This window comes from Hakea prostrata, chromosome 8 (assembly GCF_041222555.1).
Source record: "Hakea prostrata isolate BN-2017 chromosome 8, UWA_Hpros_2, whole genome shotgun sequence".
In the NCBI taxonomy this organism is placed as follows: domain Eukaryota; kingdom Viridiplantae; phylum Streptophyta; class Magnoliopsida; order Proteales; family Proteaceae; genus Hakea; species Hakea prostrata.
Window position 1 is genome coordinate 3837387 of NC_142607.1, and position 19955 is coordinate 3857341.

At 38.1% G+C, this 19955-nt stretch overlaps 2 protein-coding genes and 1 non-coding gene across 4 annotated transcripts in view; all 3 read left to right on the forward strand.

Annotated features, from left to right (window-relative positions):
* LOC149006344 (Zn-dependent exopeptidases superfamily protein) overlaps positions 1–11174 on the forward strand; it is a 41993-nt gene extending 30819 nt beyond the window's left edge. For both annotated transcript variants that reach the window (XM_089166762.1, XM_089166763.1), the window contains 4 exons: positions 1–53; positions 9493–9575; positions 9664–9749; positions 10869–11174. The exon at positions 1–53 is cut by the window's left edge and continues 111 nt beyond it. In XM_089166762.1, the coding sequence (XP_089022888.1) occupies positions 1–53; positions 9493–9575; positions 9664–9749; positions 10869–11012 (366 nt within the window). In that variant the 3' untranslated portion in view covers positions 11013–11174. The remainder of the gene's footprint in view (positions 54–9492; positions 9576–9663; positions 9750–10868) is intronic.
* Positions 11175–15250: 4076 nt separating this feature from the next.
* LOC149006345 (Ribosomal protein L22p/L17e family protein) lies at positions 15251–18043 on the forward strand. The gene is made up of 7 exons (XM_089166875.1): positions 15251–15371; positions 15471–15507; positions 15851–15891; positions 16923–17153; positions 17238–17340; positions 17428–17495; positions 17576–18043. Exons 1-7 carry the CDS (start codon positions 15369–15371, stop codon positions 17642–17644), a joined length of 552 nt encoding a protein of 183 aa, XP_089023001.1. The 5' UTR covers positions 15251–15368; the 3' UTR covers positions 17645–18043.
* LOC149006346 (small nucleolar RNA snoR74) lies at positions 16392–16519 on the forward strand. Its single transcript, XR_016175364.1, has one exon. It is a non-coding gene; the product is annotated as a small nucleolar RNA snoR74 (small nucleolar RNA).
* Positions 18044–19955: the final 1912 nt, after the last annotated feature.

Sequence of the window (19955 nt, forward strand, 5' to 3'; positions counted from 1 at the left end):
CCTACTTTTCCTAACGATGGATCTCGAAAAGTATACTCAGAGCTTTTCTTGGGGTGAGCATCTATAAAGTACACATGAAACTTTGTGGACGTGTAAGATAGTAAGATGTGTTTATATGTTATCTACTTCTCAACTGATTTTTATCAATGCATGATTTCCCATATACTGATTTCTAGATGTGGAGTGAGTGCCTTGTATGTGTGCACATCCATACAAGAGGATTATCAAATTAATAGAACATGGTTGTTGTACCAACTAGTAATCATAAATCATATAATAGGAAAAGGCCAAACTCACTGCCAAAGGCTTCAGCACAAGCGGAGTCGCCGTGTGGGGGGTGGGGGCATGGGGGCATTTTCCTACCCAGCCTTGCCCCAGCAATTTTTGCTCAGAGGCTGTTTCGATGCCTTGACCTCAGGCTACAACTAACAGGCTACAACTAACATTGCGCCAAGGCCCTCCCCTCTGGTTACCATGTAATAGTATACCCCAATTATTAAGGGACCAACGAATTAGTGCTTTTGAAATTCAGGCATTGGGTCTCTGTATTGTTAAAGTGTTGGAAAAATATTATTGTCACATTGGTCTGTTACATTTCTGAATCTGACATCATACAATCACATGTCAAATGATGTGTCCATTCGCACTGTTGGAGAGGACATAATCTAGATTAGACATGTATTCATTTTCATAGTAACTCAGTCAAATATCCCACTGTGGCATACATCTTGCGTATGTCCATAGATGCGTAACAGTAATATATCCATTACTCTGCACCCTCAAAACAATGAGCGGGAACAGATGGTATAAGCTGGAAAAACAATGGTAGATGGTCCAGATCACTGTGACTGCTGATAGGCTCTCAATCACACACGATAATGAGAAAATTAAAATGGAAAAATTAGCAAGAGTTGATCTGGTTACCTAGAGGCCTGCCTCCCCAGCAGTAGACCTGATACCATCAACAAACTGAAACCTTCCTTCTGAATTCTCCCCCCTTGCCCATATCTGAGTTGCATAGCTGAATTGATTGGCCTGCACAACCAGTGGTGTCCATGTGTGAGCCCCACCCCCACCCCGTCACAACCCCCCCCCCCAAAAAAAAAAAAAGAAAAAAAAACTCTTTATTTTCATTTAATTAACAATTTATTCTCCTTATTCACATATGGATAACTTCTCCTTATTAATGTGGATAACTTCTGGTCTAACTACCCAGCAGCGGGCCTGATCTCATGTGTAAACTGGTGAAATCAGTGGCCTATCAGCACCATCCCTCATAAGTTTAAACTTGTCCTCAAGGTAGAAAGTAGGAAATTGCTGAATCATTTCAGTGTAGTCTTCCTGGGTGTTTTTACATGATGGCAAATCTGTCCATTTAATCAAAATCTCCAAAGAACCTTGAGGTGAGTAATCAGATGTCCCACAACTCTTCAGGTGTGAGTGTGGTTCCCCAGTCCTGCTAAGCAAGATGGTAGTGGTTGTGATTGAGTTTTCCTGCCAGTAAATTTCTTCAGCTGTGATATGTGGAAGACCGGATGGATCCTGGAATCAGCCGGTAATTGGAGTCTATAGGCCACTGGTCCTATTCATTCTATAATCATGTAAGGACCATAGAAGCATGGGTTAGCTTCTCAGTTGGGCCGCTGGCAACTTGTGAAAGACTTCGTCTCCATAATGTAGCTCACCACACCCACCCCAAGAAGAGTCTCAAGGCCCAAAAGAAGAATTAGGCTTGCTGCCCGGCAGCATAGGAGAATGATTCAATACCAGGGTATCTTGGTAATTTTGGCAGCCCTACTCGAGCCAGCTGGGCGTAACTGTAATTAGGAGTTTGTTAGGAGTTCAAATATGCTTTTTGTTTGTTACTTGAGTCAGTTTAGGATGAGTAAGTAGTAATCCTATTTGAACTCTGTTTTTATGTTAAATACTGTTAGGAGTCAGTAATAAAGGCTATAAATAGACAGCCTATGCTTTGTAAGTTTTAACAAGACAATTTTGAGAATACAATTATTGAGAAGTTTGTTACAGGAAGTTCAGGTGTCGAGTAGAGCTCTTAGGGTTTCAGATTGAAGGAATTTCCTTCGGCAGAGCTGCTGATCTGCCTCCACTTCCCAATCCTCCATCCCAGCCTTCCTAAAACTGGTAAGTAACGATCCAAATCATTCCCTTCACCTCCCCTGCCCACCTCCCCAAATGCACCCTTTTGTTTCCCCCTTCCCTACTCCATTTGGCCATCCTCCTTTTCCCCAAAACTCATTTTCTCAAACCCTCCAACAAAATTCCCCTTCCTTCAAAATCCACACAAAAAAAAAAACTCCCATTAATACTCAATCGCAGTCCCTGTCCTATTTCTTTCTAAAAACCCTATGATGAAAATTGTTTCCAAGGGCAGCACAGGGCCTAGGTAACTTCACCAAAACCCTATGGCCCCTAACCCACTACGGGTATTTTGGTCATTTTGGTAATTCTCGTCGTGTCACGACCCCAGTTTTCACAGGCTTGGTGGGGCTTACATTACGGACATTCAACTAGAGCCACATGACAGTTCCTCTCGTATCAACATGTTTATAACCACTAAAACAATGCTAAACTAAACATTTCCAAGGCCTAAGACAGATAACTTGTTCGACAGTTTGACTCATAAACATATGTTTACAGTCCAAAGTCATGTGATGTTTACATTTGAGCTTTCAACAGTATCTAATTAAGTACATACACAATCTCAGTGGAAATATATACATCCACAATTCAGTTAGGCAAACATTAGTTGTAACAAGAAGAAAAAGAGTTTTCATCTTCTACTTTAAAGGCATTGTCAGGTGGTAGCACCTTTGCCCTTGTCATGTATCTGAGGACCTATCAACATTTACAATAGTGAGCTTTGCGGCCCAGTAAGCAATATAGACAACCATATAAGTAAGTTGGGCAATTCATCATGCATCACTTATCACATCGAAATCATATAACATCATGCATTCCAATTTTCTTTTTATTTTCCTTTTCCTTTTTCATTATCAAATCAGACATAAGCGCTACCTGTAGAGAGGACACCATTAGTCCAAACCACACAAGTGGCATCAGTCTCAGTCTTAGATGTTCTCATTAAGAGATTCTCTTTTCAGTCTTTTGGCACAAGGTCAGGTGTTCTCTACAGGAGGTCATCATCAATCTAGTCTGTCTTTTCACTTTTCAGTCTTGCTTTATGCCCTCCCATTTGGGTACATTATGTACCAGGACTTACAGAAGCCATTAACATTTTATGTCTTTCTTTATTCTTATTATTTCCTTCCTTTTCTTTCCACTTTTCAGTCTTGCTTCATGCCCTCCCATTTGGGTACATTAAGTAGGAGGACTTACAGAAGCCGCTTCATGCCCTCCCATTTGGGTACGTTAAGTACCAGGACTTACAGAAGCCATTAACATTTTATTTCTTTTTTTATTTTACTATTTTCATATTCAATTTCAGTATTGCATTACTATTCTCTGTCCATTTCAATGTACCTTTTGCATTTCAATCATCACTTAGTCTTATCCTGAATAAGACAAGACACAATTCATACAATCCAATCATGTAAATATGAGAACATGATAATTCTACATTTAACAAGCATAAGCATCATTTCAAATTCAAAATTCAACATCTCAAGAAGACTATCGGCATTTCAATTCAAGTAGTTCAATCAAGTTGTTAAGCTGTCATCCGATCCCATGCATTTCTATTCCATTCATAAAGCAATATATCATGCATTTCCATAATTTGTATAAGTGAATAAATAAATAAATTTTATATTAACATGTGAATGCTACCTGTCTACTAAGTGGAATCACCCACTTATAACATACATGTGTTGGTTGATATCACTTACCTGTTGATGTTCCATGTTCGTCTCTCGATCTTGCCTCAGTTTAAAAGTCTATCCTCTCTCCTAAATTCCGAACAATTATCGGCTATTTTTCGAGTACGCAGGAGCCAACAAGGGGTTTTCCTTTTATTTTCTCTCTCCTCTCTTGTCTTTCTCTTCTCTCTCCACTCCACTCCACTTATTCTCTCTCTTCTCCTCTCCACTTCTACTCTCTTTACTCTCTTCTCTTCCTCTTCTCTCTCCTCCTTAAGTGTTCTGCAAATTCTGCACGTACTTTTCTTTCTCTTTCTTTTCTCTCTCCTCTCTACCTCTCCTCTTGCTCTTTCTCTCTCCTCTTGCCTTTTTAATGGCTTCCTCTCTCTCTCTTAATTTCTCCACTTCTTCTCTATCCTCCTTAACTCCTCTTCTCTTTTCTCTTCTCTCTCTGTTCTCTCAACTCCCTCTCTCTGTTTCCACGCATGTGATGCCTCTCCATTCCTTCATTTTATTTCTCTTTTCATTTCTCTTAAGCATATTGTATATATATAATCATATAAAAATCATAACATGGATATGCAATTGACTTACCACGTTATCACTTAGAATGCCACCTCCTCCTCTTTCTCTTTCTCTTTCTCTCTTCTCTTATTAAATGACGCTTCATACCACCTTACTATTTGTGAACATCCACCACGTAGGTGGGAGGGAGAGGGAGGTGTCACCCCCTCCTTCTCTCTCCTCTTACTCTCTTATGCTTAATATAATATATATATATATATAATATTATGTACATATTATTGTATACATATTTAATTAAATAGTGGGCTTCTTCATGGTTTGTGGGCTCACTTTATCATCTTATGCAAGGCCCGTCCTGAGTTGCAAATATTAATACCTCCGGGTTCAAAAAATTATGCTGATCATTTTCTAGTTTTCAGTTTAGTCTAACTATACTGTTGTGGGACCCACAAGCGATGTCCGACCTCGACCAAAATATCAATTGAAATCTAGTCTCATTTAAGTTATTCTTTAACTACACTCAAACCACTTGATTAAACCATCAAACCAACCATCATGATCCTTTAATCTTAAAAGACTGAAATATTCACAGACAATGATTAAATAATAGTATAAAAAGATGCGGGGCATCAAACGTCTAGTCAAAGGTTAGGGTGTCATTGGGTCAAGCATGTTATTAGGACCCTAGATCTACTTTGATTTTCAATTTGAGTCATTATTTTGTGAGTTATTGCAAAGTCCTTGTTAGGTTATGATTCCTAGCTTGTGTGGGAAACCCCTAGTTTTAGTCTGTTTCTTTTTAGAATTCAATATCCACTCTTAGATTCCAAATTGGATCCTTCTAGAGTGAGATATGATAGCATCCTTGTTCAAGTTAAGAGTCCGTGAGTAAGGGTCATACTTAGTATCAGATTGAAGTTTGAATCTAAGTTGGTTTCCTAGTTGAATCATTGTGTGTTTCCTTCTAGAGGCTTTAAATAAAGCCTCCATTCTCTGTAAGTACGGGTTGATTTGAATAATAAAACTGAGATTGAGTTTGGAGGCAAGTAAAGAAGTCGTGGGCTCCTATCACTTCAATGGTGATCAAATTCTGCAGTTTGTCTTTAAGGTCAGCTAGTGTCTTCAACTCCAGCAGCTCCCTTCTAATCCCAAGTACAGCCTACGTGCCCATTCCCAATCCTCTCCCCTTCTCCCCTACCACCCATGAGCTCCCTCATCTCCTTTTCTGTTCCACAGCAGCAGCTTACCCCCTCTGTTCCCCTATAGGATCAACCCTTCTCTAGTCCCTAGTCCTACTTCTAGTTCCACCATTAGACCTTCCATTAGGTTTTAAACATGGTAGAAGATCTCTCGAGCGAGCGAGATCTCACCACCTTGAAAAACCGAGATCTCGACTATCTCGGCAAGATCTCGGTCAAGATATGCGATTTTTTGGCATCAACTCGATGGCTCATCTCGGTGGGTTTTAAGGTCCCAATTGGGTTGAAACTTGGTATTTAGCCTATTTAAGGCAATTTGAATACATTGGTGGCCTTGGATTTATCAAAAAACAAACCTAAATATGATTTCTATGTCTATCCATTGTGTGAATGCTAGGTTATACAACATGAAATATAGAACCTTTAAGGCATATAAATGAAAACCGAGTGTATCAAATGCATCAAATAACCTAAATGTCATCAAAATTCCATCCATATGAGTATCACAATCTCAATTTTCAAGAATCGAATAATAAAATTATACAACCATTAAAAGTTCTATATAAGTCATTAAGTCATAAGTTCATAAGACAAACAAAGAATGATTGATCTTCCTTCGATGTTGTAGTTGTGCTAAGAGTAATTGCAAGTGAAAATCCAATCGAAATTTGCAATAAAAATGGGCAAAATTTGAGAGTTCCAGCAAGATATGGTGAGACCAGATATAGCAAAATCTCAAGCGAAATATCTCAACTCTATGCTCTCGATCTCCATCTTGTCTCGCTTCTTTGAAAAAGCGAGATATCTCACGAGATCTCCCACCATGGTTTTAAAGACTCTTGTATTTCATCCTCAAGCTCTAGAAACCCTAAACCCTAGTTTTACTAAAACACCTACAACTCCAAAACCCCACAAAACCCATTTTAGGTTTAGCTTCTTCTACACCATTACCTCCCCTCACAACCCTAGACCCAGCCTCCACCTCAAGAGTCCACTCCAAGTAGGAAACCTAATTTTTAAACCCAACCTATTGCACCTGACCTGAAATTATGAAATACTAACATCTTTCCTATTCCTAGCGTAACTGAACCCTAGAATTCATCAGATCTGAAATCTAAGTTACAGCAAGCTTTTAAGCTTAAGAACCCTGAGTCCTTTAACCCTATGCCTGGTCGAATCCTTCTAGACCTTTACCTAACCCTTGTGAATGCTAAACCATCCGAATACCAACCACCAAAGGCATTCACAGCCCTAGAAGACTGCTGGTTTTCAATAAAGAGGATCCTAGAGTGAGCTTGATTCTGGGGCCAGATTTAGACAACTAAACCCTAGAATTTGGTTCACATAACCGCAAAAACCTTGAAACCCTAAAACTTAAGACTTTAAACCTAAAATTGAGAACAGTAAGATTTAGATTTGGTTTTTCTAAACCCTAGACCTACGATCCTAACTTCAGGTTTACACCCATCCTAGAGACCAAAGCTCGAAAACAGCATTGAAGCCTTCAGCGGCAGGGTTTTGTGAACCCTAGATTGTCTTCCTACCACTCAAAACCTTCCAAAAGAAGCTAAGAAACAACAGGCCCTTAGAACAAACCAGAAGGCTGCAAGACAACCAGGAGCTCTTTGATGTTAATCCAATTCTAGGGTTAGGTTTTCTTGGAAAGATTCCCTAAAATTAAGGATTTGCCCAGAATCTTCCTGCAAATAATTCCAATAATCTTATGGGATCCTATGGGTAGATGGGAATTGAAAGGAAAATAAAGAAACACAATTGGGTTGAGGTAGGGATTTTATAATGGGTATCAGTTGAAGGGAAGATTTAGGAAAACTTTGGAGGGAAAGCAATTCAAGGAATTGAAGTTCTTGGGAAACTTCTCTCCTTTCTTCTTTCTGTTCTTTTCTTTCTTTTTTTCTTCTTTTCTTTTTCTGTTTCTTCCCTTTTCTGTTTTCTTATCTTTTTTCTGTGCTACTGTTGCCGCAAGTCAGAGAAGGGGGTGGAAAGAGGTGCGATAGGTGGAGGCAAGGGAATGGGAAGGCCGCAGGGCTAGGGAGAGGTGGAGGAGTGACTTGGAGGTGTCGCAGGGGTTAGGGAAGAGGGATAGGGGGTGGGTGGGGAAAACTGCTGTTGAGATGCAGCAGCAAGGGGAAGGATCTACTGGGATTGCACAGAACAAGGGAGGGGCAGCGGGTGATTTGCGATGGGTCTAGAGGAGGTGGGGAAGGGTTGGGATGCTGCTGTACTTACCGGGGAGGGGCAGGGGGTGATTTGTGATTGGTCTTGGGGGAGTGTAAGCTTTTGAAATCAGTGGCCTATTAACTTCCAACAACCATGGTGGGAGATCTAGCTCTCGAGCAAGATCTCACCACTTAAAAAAACCAAGATCTCGGTCGAGATATACAAATTTTCTGGCATAAACTTGGTGGCCCATCTCGGTGGGTTTTAGGGCCCCGGTTGGGCTGAAACTTGGTATTTAGCCTATGTAAGGCCTTTTGAACACACTGGTGGCCTTAGATTTGTGAGAAAATAACCCTAAGTATGTCTTCTAAGTTGACCCTATGTGTAAAATCGAAATGTTGTGAAATGCAAGGTTAAAAAACATGTAATATAGAGATATCAAGTAATTCAAGTTATCAACTATCAAGTATCAAATACATTACACATCAAACTATGAAAGAACTTAAATGTCTTCAAAATTTTACAATCATAAGTTTTAGACTTTTAGTAAGTCATAAATCATAATGCATAAGTTCACAATCATAAGAGTACAAGATTACATGATTACAAGAGTATCACTCAGCATTCTGCATCAACTGATTCTAAACGGTGGCCACATATGACTCCCAAGTCAACTCATCACTGTTTTATGTCATATATCAATTTAAGTGTCACATTAAATTTGTTTCCATGAAAGTCTAAATCAAAGCTAGTAGATCAACATATATTTATACTAGACTCACACACCCATTGTAGAACATTCTACTTGAAAAAATTCAAATTTGGGGGAAAATCTTACCTTTGTTGAAGATCTAGTTGAAATAGGCTTGAATGATAATCTGATGTTGTAGATGTGTTAAGGATGTTTAGAAGTTGAATCCCCAACAAATTCCGGCCAAAAATCAATTTTTCGACAAGTTTTGAGGGTTGCAGAGAGAGAGAGGCGAGATATGCCTCTCTTGAGCGAGATAGGGGGTTTTAGAACCCCCTAAACCCAGGTGGTTGGACCAGAGATGGGAAGATTTCACCGAGATATGGCGAGATCTCCCATCTCTCAAATCCCCTCTCTCCTCTCATCTCGCTATCTCAAAATAGCGAGATATCTCGCGAGATCTCCCACCATGCCAACAACAACTACGAGCCTTGTCCCAACTAAATGGGGATCACTGTTGACTTCTAGTAGCGTCCCAATTTGCCTTGAAGCCAAAACTGCCCCTAATGGTTATATTATATCCTTTTTTATTGTTTTTCCAAGCTAATGGCACAACGAGAAAAACCTCTAATTTTCTAGTAATGTATATACATCTTATATAGCCATTAAATTGTACTAATTTTTTTATAGAGTACTCAAAATTGGAAACTTTTCCTCTCTCTCCATTCTGGAAGCAAAGTGGGACCACTGTGACAAGGAGACGGAGACCAACTATTGCAAAACAAAAGGATTTTAATCCCTTCTGAGAGGAGAAAAAGATACATTGCATTTTTCTGTTCAGGAATAATATGCATGCTGGAATATCTGTTGCACTCATGACATAGTTATCAGCATGGAAAGCCTAACATAACAAGATGTCCTAGACCTATAAATGAAATAATTCACACAACCCAATCCCATCCCCACCCCCCAAAAGAAAAAAGAACTGATCTATGATATTCCGGTGTTGCTTTTGCTCTATTAATATATAATAAACATTTCTCACTTTCTTTTCGTTTTTCAGATCTTTGAAGGAGGTTTGGGTTACAGTTCTCAACATTACAGGTCCTTTGTCCAATTGGTCATTTGCTGACAACATGCTTCCAGGTGATCTAAAATTGGTTGATTCTGCTTTTGAGTTCTGTTGTATGTTCTTTTTGCAAACCATAATTTATTACATGCAAAAATTTTATAGCTCCTGTAATTATCACTGGCGGTGCACCATCATACATCTGTAGACTCAGTGGAAGTAGCTCCGACAACTGGACTTTTTGGTTAGAGGTAAAGCACATTCTCTGATTACACATAATAACCCATTTTGGCAGTTGGACAATATATGAAATTTTCCCACTTTGTAAATGTTTTCAGATGATTGTGATGTGGGAACTGTTATCTAGTACATGATTCCATTTTTCCCTTGCTCAGCATTTGGAAGACATGAAATGCCTTTCCATGTAGGGGGTAGGTTTGTAATTTATGGAAATCACTCTCCCAAGCCTGCTTTCCTTGTGGATGCATTTTCCCACCTTTGGTTGCATTAGCAATTAAAAAGCAGGGTTCAGAATCCTCCTGAGTCTTTTTTGAGTTATGAAAATATGCAGAGAAAACACTTCTACTTCTTGTACACTTGCATGTGCACGTGCACCCAATATAAGTATGCTCTGGACATATAAGAGTCGATCTGCTGGGATGCTGAAATATGGTGGTTATATTTGTGAGGGTGACCAGTTATTGGGAACCTGGAGCTCATTAGTGGTTCAAGCTCAAGAAGTATGCAATTGGAGATTTCCAATTGTGTTCTTCAGAATTATCCTTTCCTATGTGAGGTTCATGATATGCTGTTTCAGACTTCATTTTCATGGATGTGTGCTTATGTGTAGGATACTTATCAAGGAACATCTTGTAGCTGGTACAGTCATATCTTTTTTCCGCGACTCATTATTCCATCAATTGCTGAAAATGAAACGAAATTCATAAAAATTCAAGATCTAATAAATCAAATAATTCAAAATGAATCTTCAAATTAACGAGTTTTTGTTTCTCTAATATCCAACTGACTAATTTAGTTCCATAGGTCTTCGTTCTGCTGGGCTGTCTGACACATACCTACTCCTTAATCTCTACAGTTAAGCATAATTTGTTTAGATTCTCTTCAGTCTTTATAAGATGATTGAGGACCATTATCCATTATTCGGATTATCTGACGTGGTTGTCTTTGTTGCTTCGAGTTGTGCTTACATATTGGAGTACAACTCTCTGATATCAAATTTTGGGCTCTTTTTTTCTTTGCTGCAACTTATATTCTTTGCTCTGAGTTCTGTTTCTAATGTTGTTAGCTTTTGCCAAATAAAGTAAATCGTTACTCGTTCGTTTAACTCATTCTATGAGTGGAAATGACAGGCCAACAGCTCTGAACCTTTAAGGGTGGAAGTAGCTGTTCTTGAACAGCACTTGGTTGAAGACACGAGGAAATTGAGGAGCCTCTTCCCAAGTTGGGTAGATGTCATTGCCTATTCAAGCTTTCTGTCTAGTTATGTTTTCTAGTTCCAAGATGTTTTGGTTTTACCCATTCATACTCCTTCCTCACAGTGATAATTTGATACTGTTCATATTTTTGTGGATCCTAGGTTTGATGTTTACAGTTATATATATGTATGTACAGATTTAATTTTAAAATGAAATGTGGAACTCTTGCAATCGAGGTTTTTTTGGATGAAAATCAAGTCGAAATGTTACCAAATATGTATTCCTGTTTCAAATGCAAATGGATCATTGATTGCAGAATCGTTCTGGAACTATGGCTGTGAGACAATGCTCGGCTGTTCTGGAATATCATCGCGTCTCTCTCGAACAGGTTTCTCCCGTTTCTCCAATCGTATTTCAAAACGGGTAGAGTTATAAGCACATGTTTTTCTCATCAGGGAAGATCATGGAAGACGTTCGTCCAGTCCCTTTCCTGCCTGTTAGCTCGAATTGGAATTGGGTTTGCTCAGATACAGATCTGATCAGGAGAGCCCAAGGATTCCATTTCAATTCCACTCCAATCCCAGGTTTCGAAAGCCATTTTTACTTGCCTCTTCCTCCAGATTGATCCATGGTGGCTTCATTCTAACGCTAATCCCATTGAAACTGATCGCTTTTGTTGGAAATTAATAGAGAAAATCTGGGAATTGTTCAACAATAAGTTATGTTCTTTCAGTTCTTTCTAAAATGACTGTCACCAATCATTTCACCTTTGGGTGAGAGAGAGAGAAAGAGAGGTTGCAGGTTTTTTAGTGAGTCATCCGCTTGCAGGAGTCATCTGTTTAATTAGTGGTTGGAGGTGTGTTGGCTGGGTATGGGTGGAGCCGTGGAGGGTGTCTAATACTCATTTTACAGATAAGAGTTTTTTATGTCTTTGTATAAACTAAGGTCCCTTTAGGTGGATTTATAAACAAATGTTGGGTTAACCACCGTTAAGCATATTCAAATTTCAAATGTAAAATTAACAAAGTGTTTGAGGTTATTTAATACATTATATAAATATATGGTTTGAAAATGAGTTAATTGGTCATTAAGCATTAATTATATAATTCAAAAATATATAATTCAAAAAAATAAAATAAATTATAAGAACACAGTGTATTAAATAAACTGAGGGGTCCCTCAACGTTTGAAATTTGAATATACTTAACGGGCGACTAATAGTTTTAATCCAGTTAGAACCCACTCCCACTCCTAATATATTGCACTTAAAAGAAACCCAACATTATTTTGTTAGTGGACCCACAATTAGTTAACAGCTTTCAAACTCTATAAATATACTTAACAGCTTTCAAACTAATTAGTTGTTATTCTACTAATTCGTAGAAGACCCTACTAGATTTTATTAATTTCGTTTTGTAATTTGTAATGGGTTGGGTATTTGTATGGATTTGGTTCTGCAACGCAGACGAGAATGCTGATTTTATGAACTTGCTTCAAGAGATTTCGAATTTGATGACTACTATTACAACTATTCAGCCATTAAACCGATCTGAATCCATTAGAAAGGGGAAGGTGGGATTCAAATCTTCATCCCAATCCCCATCGTTCATGTTCACTGTTGCAATTTGAAAGAAAAGAGAAAATGAGAATCAAATCGAGTTTGGGTTTGGATTTGTTGTGAGAGGATCTACTTCTTCGTCTGGTTTTGGTCTTCCTTGAATCCGGTTCTCCTGAAACCAAAGCATAAGTGAAAGTGGGTCGCCTTTGAGGACATGAAGCCACCTTCAATGATTAAGTCATTCCTTATTCCTTAAAGAAGACACTGAGAACACTCTTAGAATAATTAATGCTCAAATAAGATACAGGAGATTAATGGAAATAATGTTCTTGGTGGAGTTAAGAAGGAGAGTAATGGCTGGAGAGTGTGTTTCTATATGGGTGACTCGTCGCTATTTATAACGAACCTATGACCCTTTTGAGTTGATTCATTGAAAAAGGATTTGATGTAGAGATGGCTTCTGAGCAAGGATGATGTTGCTCTATGACAAGAATAGCTTTCTAGACAGCTGTTGATCTCCTTTACGAAGTTGAAGATCATCTCAAGTATCACCGTGATGTGATGTTGTTCCTTGTTGGGGGACAAATAGTGACCTCGTGGTTCTCAAGGCATTTACTGTTAAATTTAATGCTAAATTTAATCCTGAGGGACAACGCCCGATAGGAGATATTTCAAATCCCTTATTTGCAGCTGGCCTAGCTGAAAAGCTACTGGGCGGCTCTACTACACTTGCCTTGCCTATTACCGTCTGAAAACTGCCTCTGGCTGGCTTGCAAATCTGGCTCACATGGATTCGAGAGCCTATGAACCGTTTGAACTGACCCGTCCCAGTTTAGTGGTTCTCTCTGGATCACCCATAACAGGATTCTACACAGATGTGTTAAGTTCACTTAGGATAAAAAGAGGAATTTAATCTTAACCACTGGATCTATATTCCACGTGGCAGGTTCTCAAAGTTCACTGGGCACTCTCTCGGACATATTCTCCCTAAAGAGGAGCAAAACCCTATGTGAGGGTGAGTGGATGGGAGGACAGGTTGCTCGGCAAGAGAGGATCTAGACTCAATCTAAGACTCTATTTTGGGTAAAAATATTTTACATCCACCTAGTGACATGACCTTGAAGATGTTGCTAGCTAAACTAGTGCTAAGTCATGGCTTATTGACCAGGATCACTACTTGACGAATAGAGGTTTGTGCTCCTCTCGTACTTTTTTACTATATATTAATAAAGAGGTTCATGTGGGACTTATTGAGGATCCCATCTCTAATTCATTTTCACCACTCAAAGATGGGTTCTACTCTTAATATATGGGAGTGTGAGGGAGCATTAACAAGTAGAGGATCACCAATTCAAATTCTGACTACCACCCAGACTTGGTTAGTAAACAAAAAAGGAGTGGATCTCCCTGGCAGTTTCGTTAGCCTAGGAGGCAGATTTGGAGCCACATATGAGCTAGAGGATCAACCCCCACTCCCCCAAATTTTTAAATGATTACTTCCTTTATTTTTCTCATTCCACATGTGAAATACCACTATTTGGCCCTCCTAGTATTGAATAAAATTTTTTTACCCAAAAATAAATAAATTTTTTTTTTTTTTTTTTTTTTTTTTTTTTTTTTTTTTTTTTATATATATATATATATATATATATATTTTTTTTTTTTTTTTTTAGTATTGAATAAATTTTGAAAGTAAAAATAATAAATATAAATGTTATTCTCAATCATTATCTAACGCTACCAAGGAAAAATTTTAAAAACTAAGAGATATTGGAGTTTTCACAATTATCAGGTATTCAGCTCTCTATTTTGCTAGTATTCTTTTTTGAAAACCTTAAAAACCACAAAAGCATGAACCAATTGTATTTATTTTTCACTTTAATTAGTTAACCAATTATTTTTCTAATATTGTATTGAACTAATAATTTAAGTAATAGGTGTTCTGTTTTCCATTTCTTTCTCAATTTATATTTCTCTCTCTCTATTATATTCTTTTTAAAAAAACAACAAATTATTGAAGTAATTGAAAGAATTTAACACTTATTCTTTTTAGAAAACTTATATTTTCTACTTAATTTATGAAAATTGACTTGTTTTTCCCATTTTTAGTTAATAGACTTCAAACCTATCTTTCTCTTATATTTTCTCTCACAATTTCTCCCCTACTTTCTTTTTTTTCATGTTCTTTTAAAGCTTTAATTGGTAACAAATATAATCATACAATTTCAGCCGCTATGCTTTATTTCATCAAATTGTGCCTCAATGCGTGGCTCAACCTTGATTCGTTAGATGAAACTGTTTTGGATCAGGGATTGGGCATTTTGTCCTTTAACATCTCCTCAGCCTCATTTAGATTTTTTTTCAAGACAAAAATAAACCATCCATTTATCTCTTTATAAAAGACATATGTCCATCAATCACATTCAAAGGTCGATAAAAGATTTAGAAGGTATAAATTTTTTTTATTTTAATTTAATCTGAATCTTGGATGTGACTGATGAACATGTGTTTTTCATCCAGAAAGAAATGGACATTTGTCAAAAATGACCTGATCCGGCCCCATCTATCTATCAGGGGCCGAATGTGGACCAACATAACAATTTTTGACTAAATCGTGCCTGGTTAACCCAGAGCCATTTTATGTATCTGGGCTCTCTGAGCTCAATTAAAAACTGATGGCCCGTGGGCCTTCAAGTTATGCCTAAACTCGTACCAGGGTTTCGGAACTTGGAATAAAAACCCGAGGAGGGCGGTATTAGGGTTTTTCGTTCTTAAAGAGGGTGACCTAGCATTTGATCAGGTAGCCCGATATAGAGAGAGAGAGAAGGGGAAGAACAAAGTGAGTTTGAGCGCAGGCGGCAGCAGCAGTAGCAGCAATGGTATCTACAGCACATTCTTCGTGTAAACTTCTCCGATTCCTTCTTTGATTGTTGTTCTACTGACGCAAGCTTTGATTCTCTCTTCTATGTGTTCTTCAGGTTAAGTATTCGAGGGAGCCGGAAAACCCCACCAAGTGTAAGCTATTAACATGCTAGGTTTTCCTTGATATCGCTGTTTAATATGTGTTTCAAGTTTTCATCTCATTTCCTTGTGTTGCCTCCAATATTACTTTCAGTTCCTCCTGAAGTTCGGCTTTAGATCGCCTTTTCATCATCTGACTATTGTTTGTTTATTTGTTTTTCAATTTGTCACTTCATTCATTGGAAACTCCTTTTAGGGAGAAAAAATTATTTCTATTGACGTTTGATAACTTTTTTTTTTTCTCTCTCTTCATTGGATGAGAAAAAAAATGAGATTTGAAATGGGTGCCCAATTTTTGCGTATTTTGATCGATTACTTATGGTCTTTATTTTTGCAGCTTGCAAGGCGAGGGGATCGGATCTGAGGGTTCACTTCAAAGTTCGTTACGATCTAAACTCTTTTCATTTTCTCATGCTTCTGTTATTTCAGTGTGTTAATTATTAATTGGAAAAAGGAACACACTCGGCTTTCATGCATGAATGTCTATACAGTTTTTATTTGAATTTAGCTGTGCCTCTGAATCGATTGTTGGATCTTAAATTAAATAGAATTCAGTGAGCCTTTTGACACTAGATGTAGACAATCAGGGTTCTCTACTCTGTGTATGCAAAAATAGTTATTCGCTCAACTGCTTTAGCTAAACAAGTCTAAGGGTCCTTCTAATTTGCTCATCTTCGAGTTCTTGTTCACCCCCGTTATTGATGAATGCCAATTTAGTTAATTATAGGAATGAATTAGTTGAATGGCTGAGGTGCCAGAAGATGTTTGTTAGTCATCTAGACTGTTTTAATTTGATTTAGTATAATTGAAAGTTCTTTCAAACAACTTTTTTATTAACAGTAATAATTTTGTTTATTTGTTGTTTACCATACCTGATGAAAAAAGCAGGGGCCTGTTGCCTTTGTGAATGGGCCTCTCGTAAACATCAGGGAAATCAGTTACATCGTTATTGGGTGAACCTCTGTTATTTTTTGTGACAGAAGGTTCAGTAAATGATGGGACATCATAATCATTCTGTCTCTTTAGTTGTGTTGATGCAATGTTGTGCTGAAGAATGTCTAGTGATCCTAGTGCTGCTTGTGGTCCTTATCCTTGGGCATAAGTGCAGGTGAGGAAATTTACTCAACCATTCTTACAGAGTAAATTGCTGGACTTTTCCATGGATTAGTGGTTAAATGAATGATTTGAATTCTTAAAAGCAGTTCTTCCATGAAATTTGCATTGTCATCGGCTCTTAAATTAAGTAATTGTACTCTAAGTGATGATTACACCTAGTATTTGTTAAAGTTTTCGACTGCAGTTTCACTTTTGCAATTGATTTATAGCACTTAAAAAACTCTCCCCTTCGTTTGCTAATTTTTAAGTTTTGAGCAGATTCACCTTGTTATAATTTTTGCAAATATTTGCAGAATACTAGGGAAACTGCGTTTGCCATTAGAAAGTTGCCTTTGACCAAGGCAAAGCGCTATTTGGAGGATGTTTTGGCTCATAAACAAGCCATTCCATTCCGAAGGTTTTGCCGTGGTGTTGGTCGAACAGCTCAGGCCAAGAACCGTCAGCCAAATGGGCAAGGACGCTGGCCTGTGAAATCAGCTAAGTTCATTTTGGATTTGCTTAAGAATGCTGAGAGCAATGCAGATGTAAGTCTCATTTTAGTATTATGTCTATATCTTGCCCCAGTTTCAGTCTTCATGTACTCTTGCTGATTTCAATTTACAATGCAGGTGAAAGGTTTGGATGTGGATTCTCTTTACATTTCCCATGTCCAGGTGAACCAGGCACAGAAGCAGAGGAGACGCACATATCGTGCTCATGGAAGGATTAACCGTAAGTTTGTTAATCCGTCAATATGAATTTGTTTGCACTTCACTGTTCTTCATTATGTTCCTTATTATTTACATACACTTATGGCAGCTTATATGTCATCTCCATGTCACATTGAGCTGATCTTGTCTGAGAAAGAGGAGCCAGTGAAGAAAGAGGTAAGGCTTATCAATACTCTCTGTGTGCATATGTGTGTGTTTTTGTGTCTGCATCTTCTAAGAGATTGTTCCATCTGCAGCCTGAGTCGCAGCTGGCCTCTAGGACACCCAAGAAGTCTCATGCTTTGCGAAGTGGTGCATCTTCTTGAATGAGTATTTGAGATGATGATGAGCAGCAATTTTTTTCACCTGCATTTTAAAATGACTTCCTCTTTAAAGATGATGATATTGCTTGTAATATGGTGTCTTGTTCGTTAGAGATGCCAGGGCATGTTTCCTATTATTGAATTTTGTTTCATGAGATTTTTATTATTTGGTAATTTCAGTAAACTCATATAGAGTTCTTTAGACATTAGTGATAGCACTGGAGAAATTCTGTTCTTTATTTGAGTAGTTCATATTTGTGCAACATGTAGCGAAAATACTTTTTTTTAATGCTTTTTGTCATTTTTATACTTTCTAGCAATCCGGAGCCATCCAGATTGTTGATTTCATGAAAGTTTTGCAGTGATGAGTAAAATTGTTATTGCCTGTTTTCTCCTTTACTACACCCCTGTACGACTAATTGTGCTAAAAGCAAAACCCAAAAACTATACTGAAAATGTGAATGACTGGTGGCGCATTGTATTTTGTCAGTTTGATTTTCCTCCATTTTTAAACAAGAATGGCATTGTTTAAGGGCCTGTTTGGTTACATGAGTCTGGAGATTTCAAATCTATGGAGTTATAATTTATAAAATTAGATGTTTGGTTATGGAATGAAATTTGTGGATTCATCCTACAAAACTATTTGATTGACCAAATGGGTATAATTCTCAGATTCATGAATCCAGAGATTTGAAATCTCTGGATTCATGTAACAAAATAAAAGCCCTAAAACTCAGGGTGTTGATATAAGATTGTGTTCGTCACAGTTTGTTTGGATCTGTTAGTGTGCTTAATGGTTTTAAAAGAAAGAATGGTAAGCGTGTGAAACTTTAGGATCTTTATGCTAAGGATATGTTCCAGTATTTGGAAGGGTAACTGTTATGGATTGTTGAGTGATCTTACTCTGGGCGTGCCTAGACTAAGGGTTTGTGTCTTCCTTGATTCTTATAGACGATCCTGCTGCTTGAAGAGCTGGTACCAGAACTAGTGAGGTCAGTGGATTGATATCTTACGGTTGTATGTGTGGGTGTGTGCGCGTCTGTGTTGTGGTGTGTGTGTGTGTGAATTGGTCCTATGAGTCATAGAATCTGGCTTAAACCAGAAATTTGAAGATTCTATGGTTTTCTATAAATGTTAATGCAAGGACCTTAAAAGGACCCATTTTAGGGTTTTTGGTATTGAACAGTTACACTAGATGATGCGTTTGGAAATTGTCCAACAACCGGGGAGCCATCTAAACAAGTGTTAGATGCAGGCCGACTGACTTGTCAATCTGGAAACACTTTCAACGGCTAAATTAATGAATGCATCTCTAAAGAGTTCTAACTAGTTACAGAGCTTAATTGAATTAACTAAGATTTACTTTCAATCTTGACTGTAGGATCAATTGATAAGCCCCATTTATGACCGTTCGGTCATACGGTTTAATTCCCCAAGTCATGGTTACTGCACATTCTTTCCTAAGCACGGTTGTCTATCCTGAGTCTCGTGGGATCACGATTATTTGTAGCTAATTTTTTGCTCTGGTTCTGAATTAGATGGGCCGACCATGGTTGGCCTGTCAACATTATTTTTACTCGTCACTAGAGCGGTTGGATTGATTGAATCCCAAATTCTTCTAGCCTTGCACGTAGGAGGCCAATTTAAATTGGAGCCTAAAGATCTTTTTCCCTATAAAATTAGAGATTTTAAGCAAAATTGGCACTAACTTATTATGTGGCTCTTGAGTTGAAGCACCACTCAAAAGCGGAAAACCAAGAAAGCAGAGAACCCTAACTTAGTGCATCTCTTGTGAGATGGAGAGCACCAAGTAGTCTCCCGCCTCGTCCTCCTTCTCTTCCTACTTTATCCCATCTCCTCTTCTTTTCTTTCTTTCTTTCTCCCTTCTCGGTCTACCTAAAAGTCAAGACTGCCGAGATAAAAGGAGTGGTCGGAGCTGCTGTTTTGATCTTGCCTTTGATGGAGGTGTTTGTTCTATGTAATCAAAGAGGCTTCACTCATCATGACTTCAACGATCGGAATCGGTTGAAGCTAGTTGAGTTTGGATTTGCTGAGATCTTTCTCAAGATTATATTTGTTCCGCCTTAAGTGATATCCAGGCGGATTTATAGTATGAAAATGGGTGGTAGGAGTGCTGGAGTTGTCCTGTACACAATGTTGGCAGGAATTTCATGGCAGTGCTTCAGGGACTCTCCACTTTCTAACTCGGATCTTCCATTCCACCTCTGCAGCAATGAAGGATGGTAGTTCAGAACTAAGCTTCAACCCCGTGTGCCCTGATTATTTAAGATGGATTCATCCTCTTTTAGGTCCA

Excerpts from the sequence above, each read along its gene's own strand:
- LOC149006345 (XM_089166875.1), top strand. Across the intron at positions 17,154-17,237 it reads ATGCTGAGAGCAATGCAGAT|GTGAAAGGTTTGGATGTGGA; the intron begins GTAAGTCTCATT and ends TTTACAATGCAG. Across the intron at positions 17,496-17,575 it reads AGGAGCCAGTGAAGAAAGAG|CCTGAGTCGCAGCTGGCCTC; the intron begins GTAAGGCTTATC and ends TTCCATCTGCAG.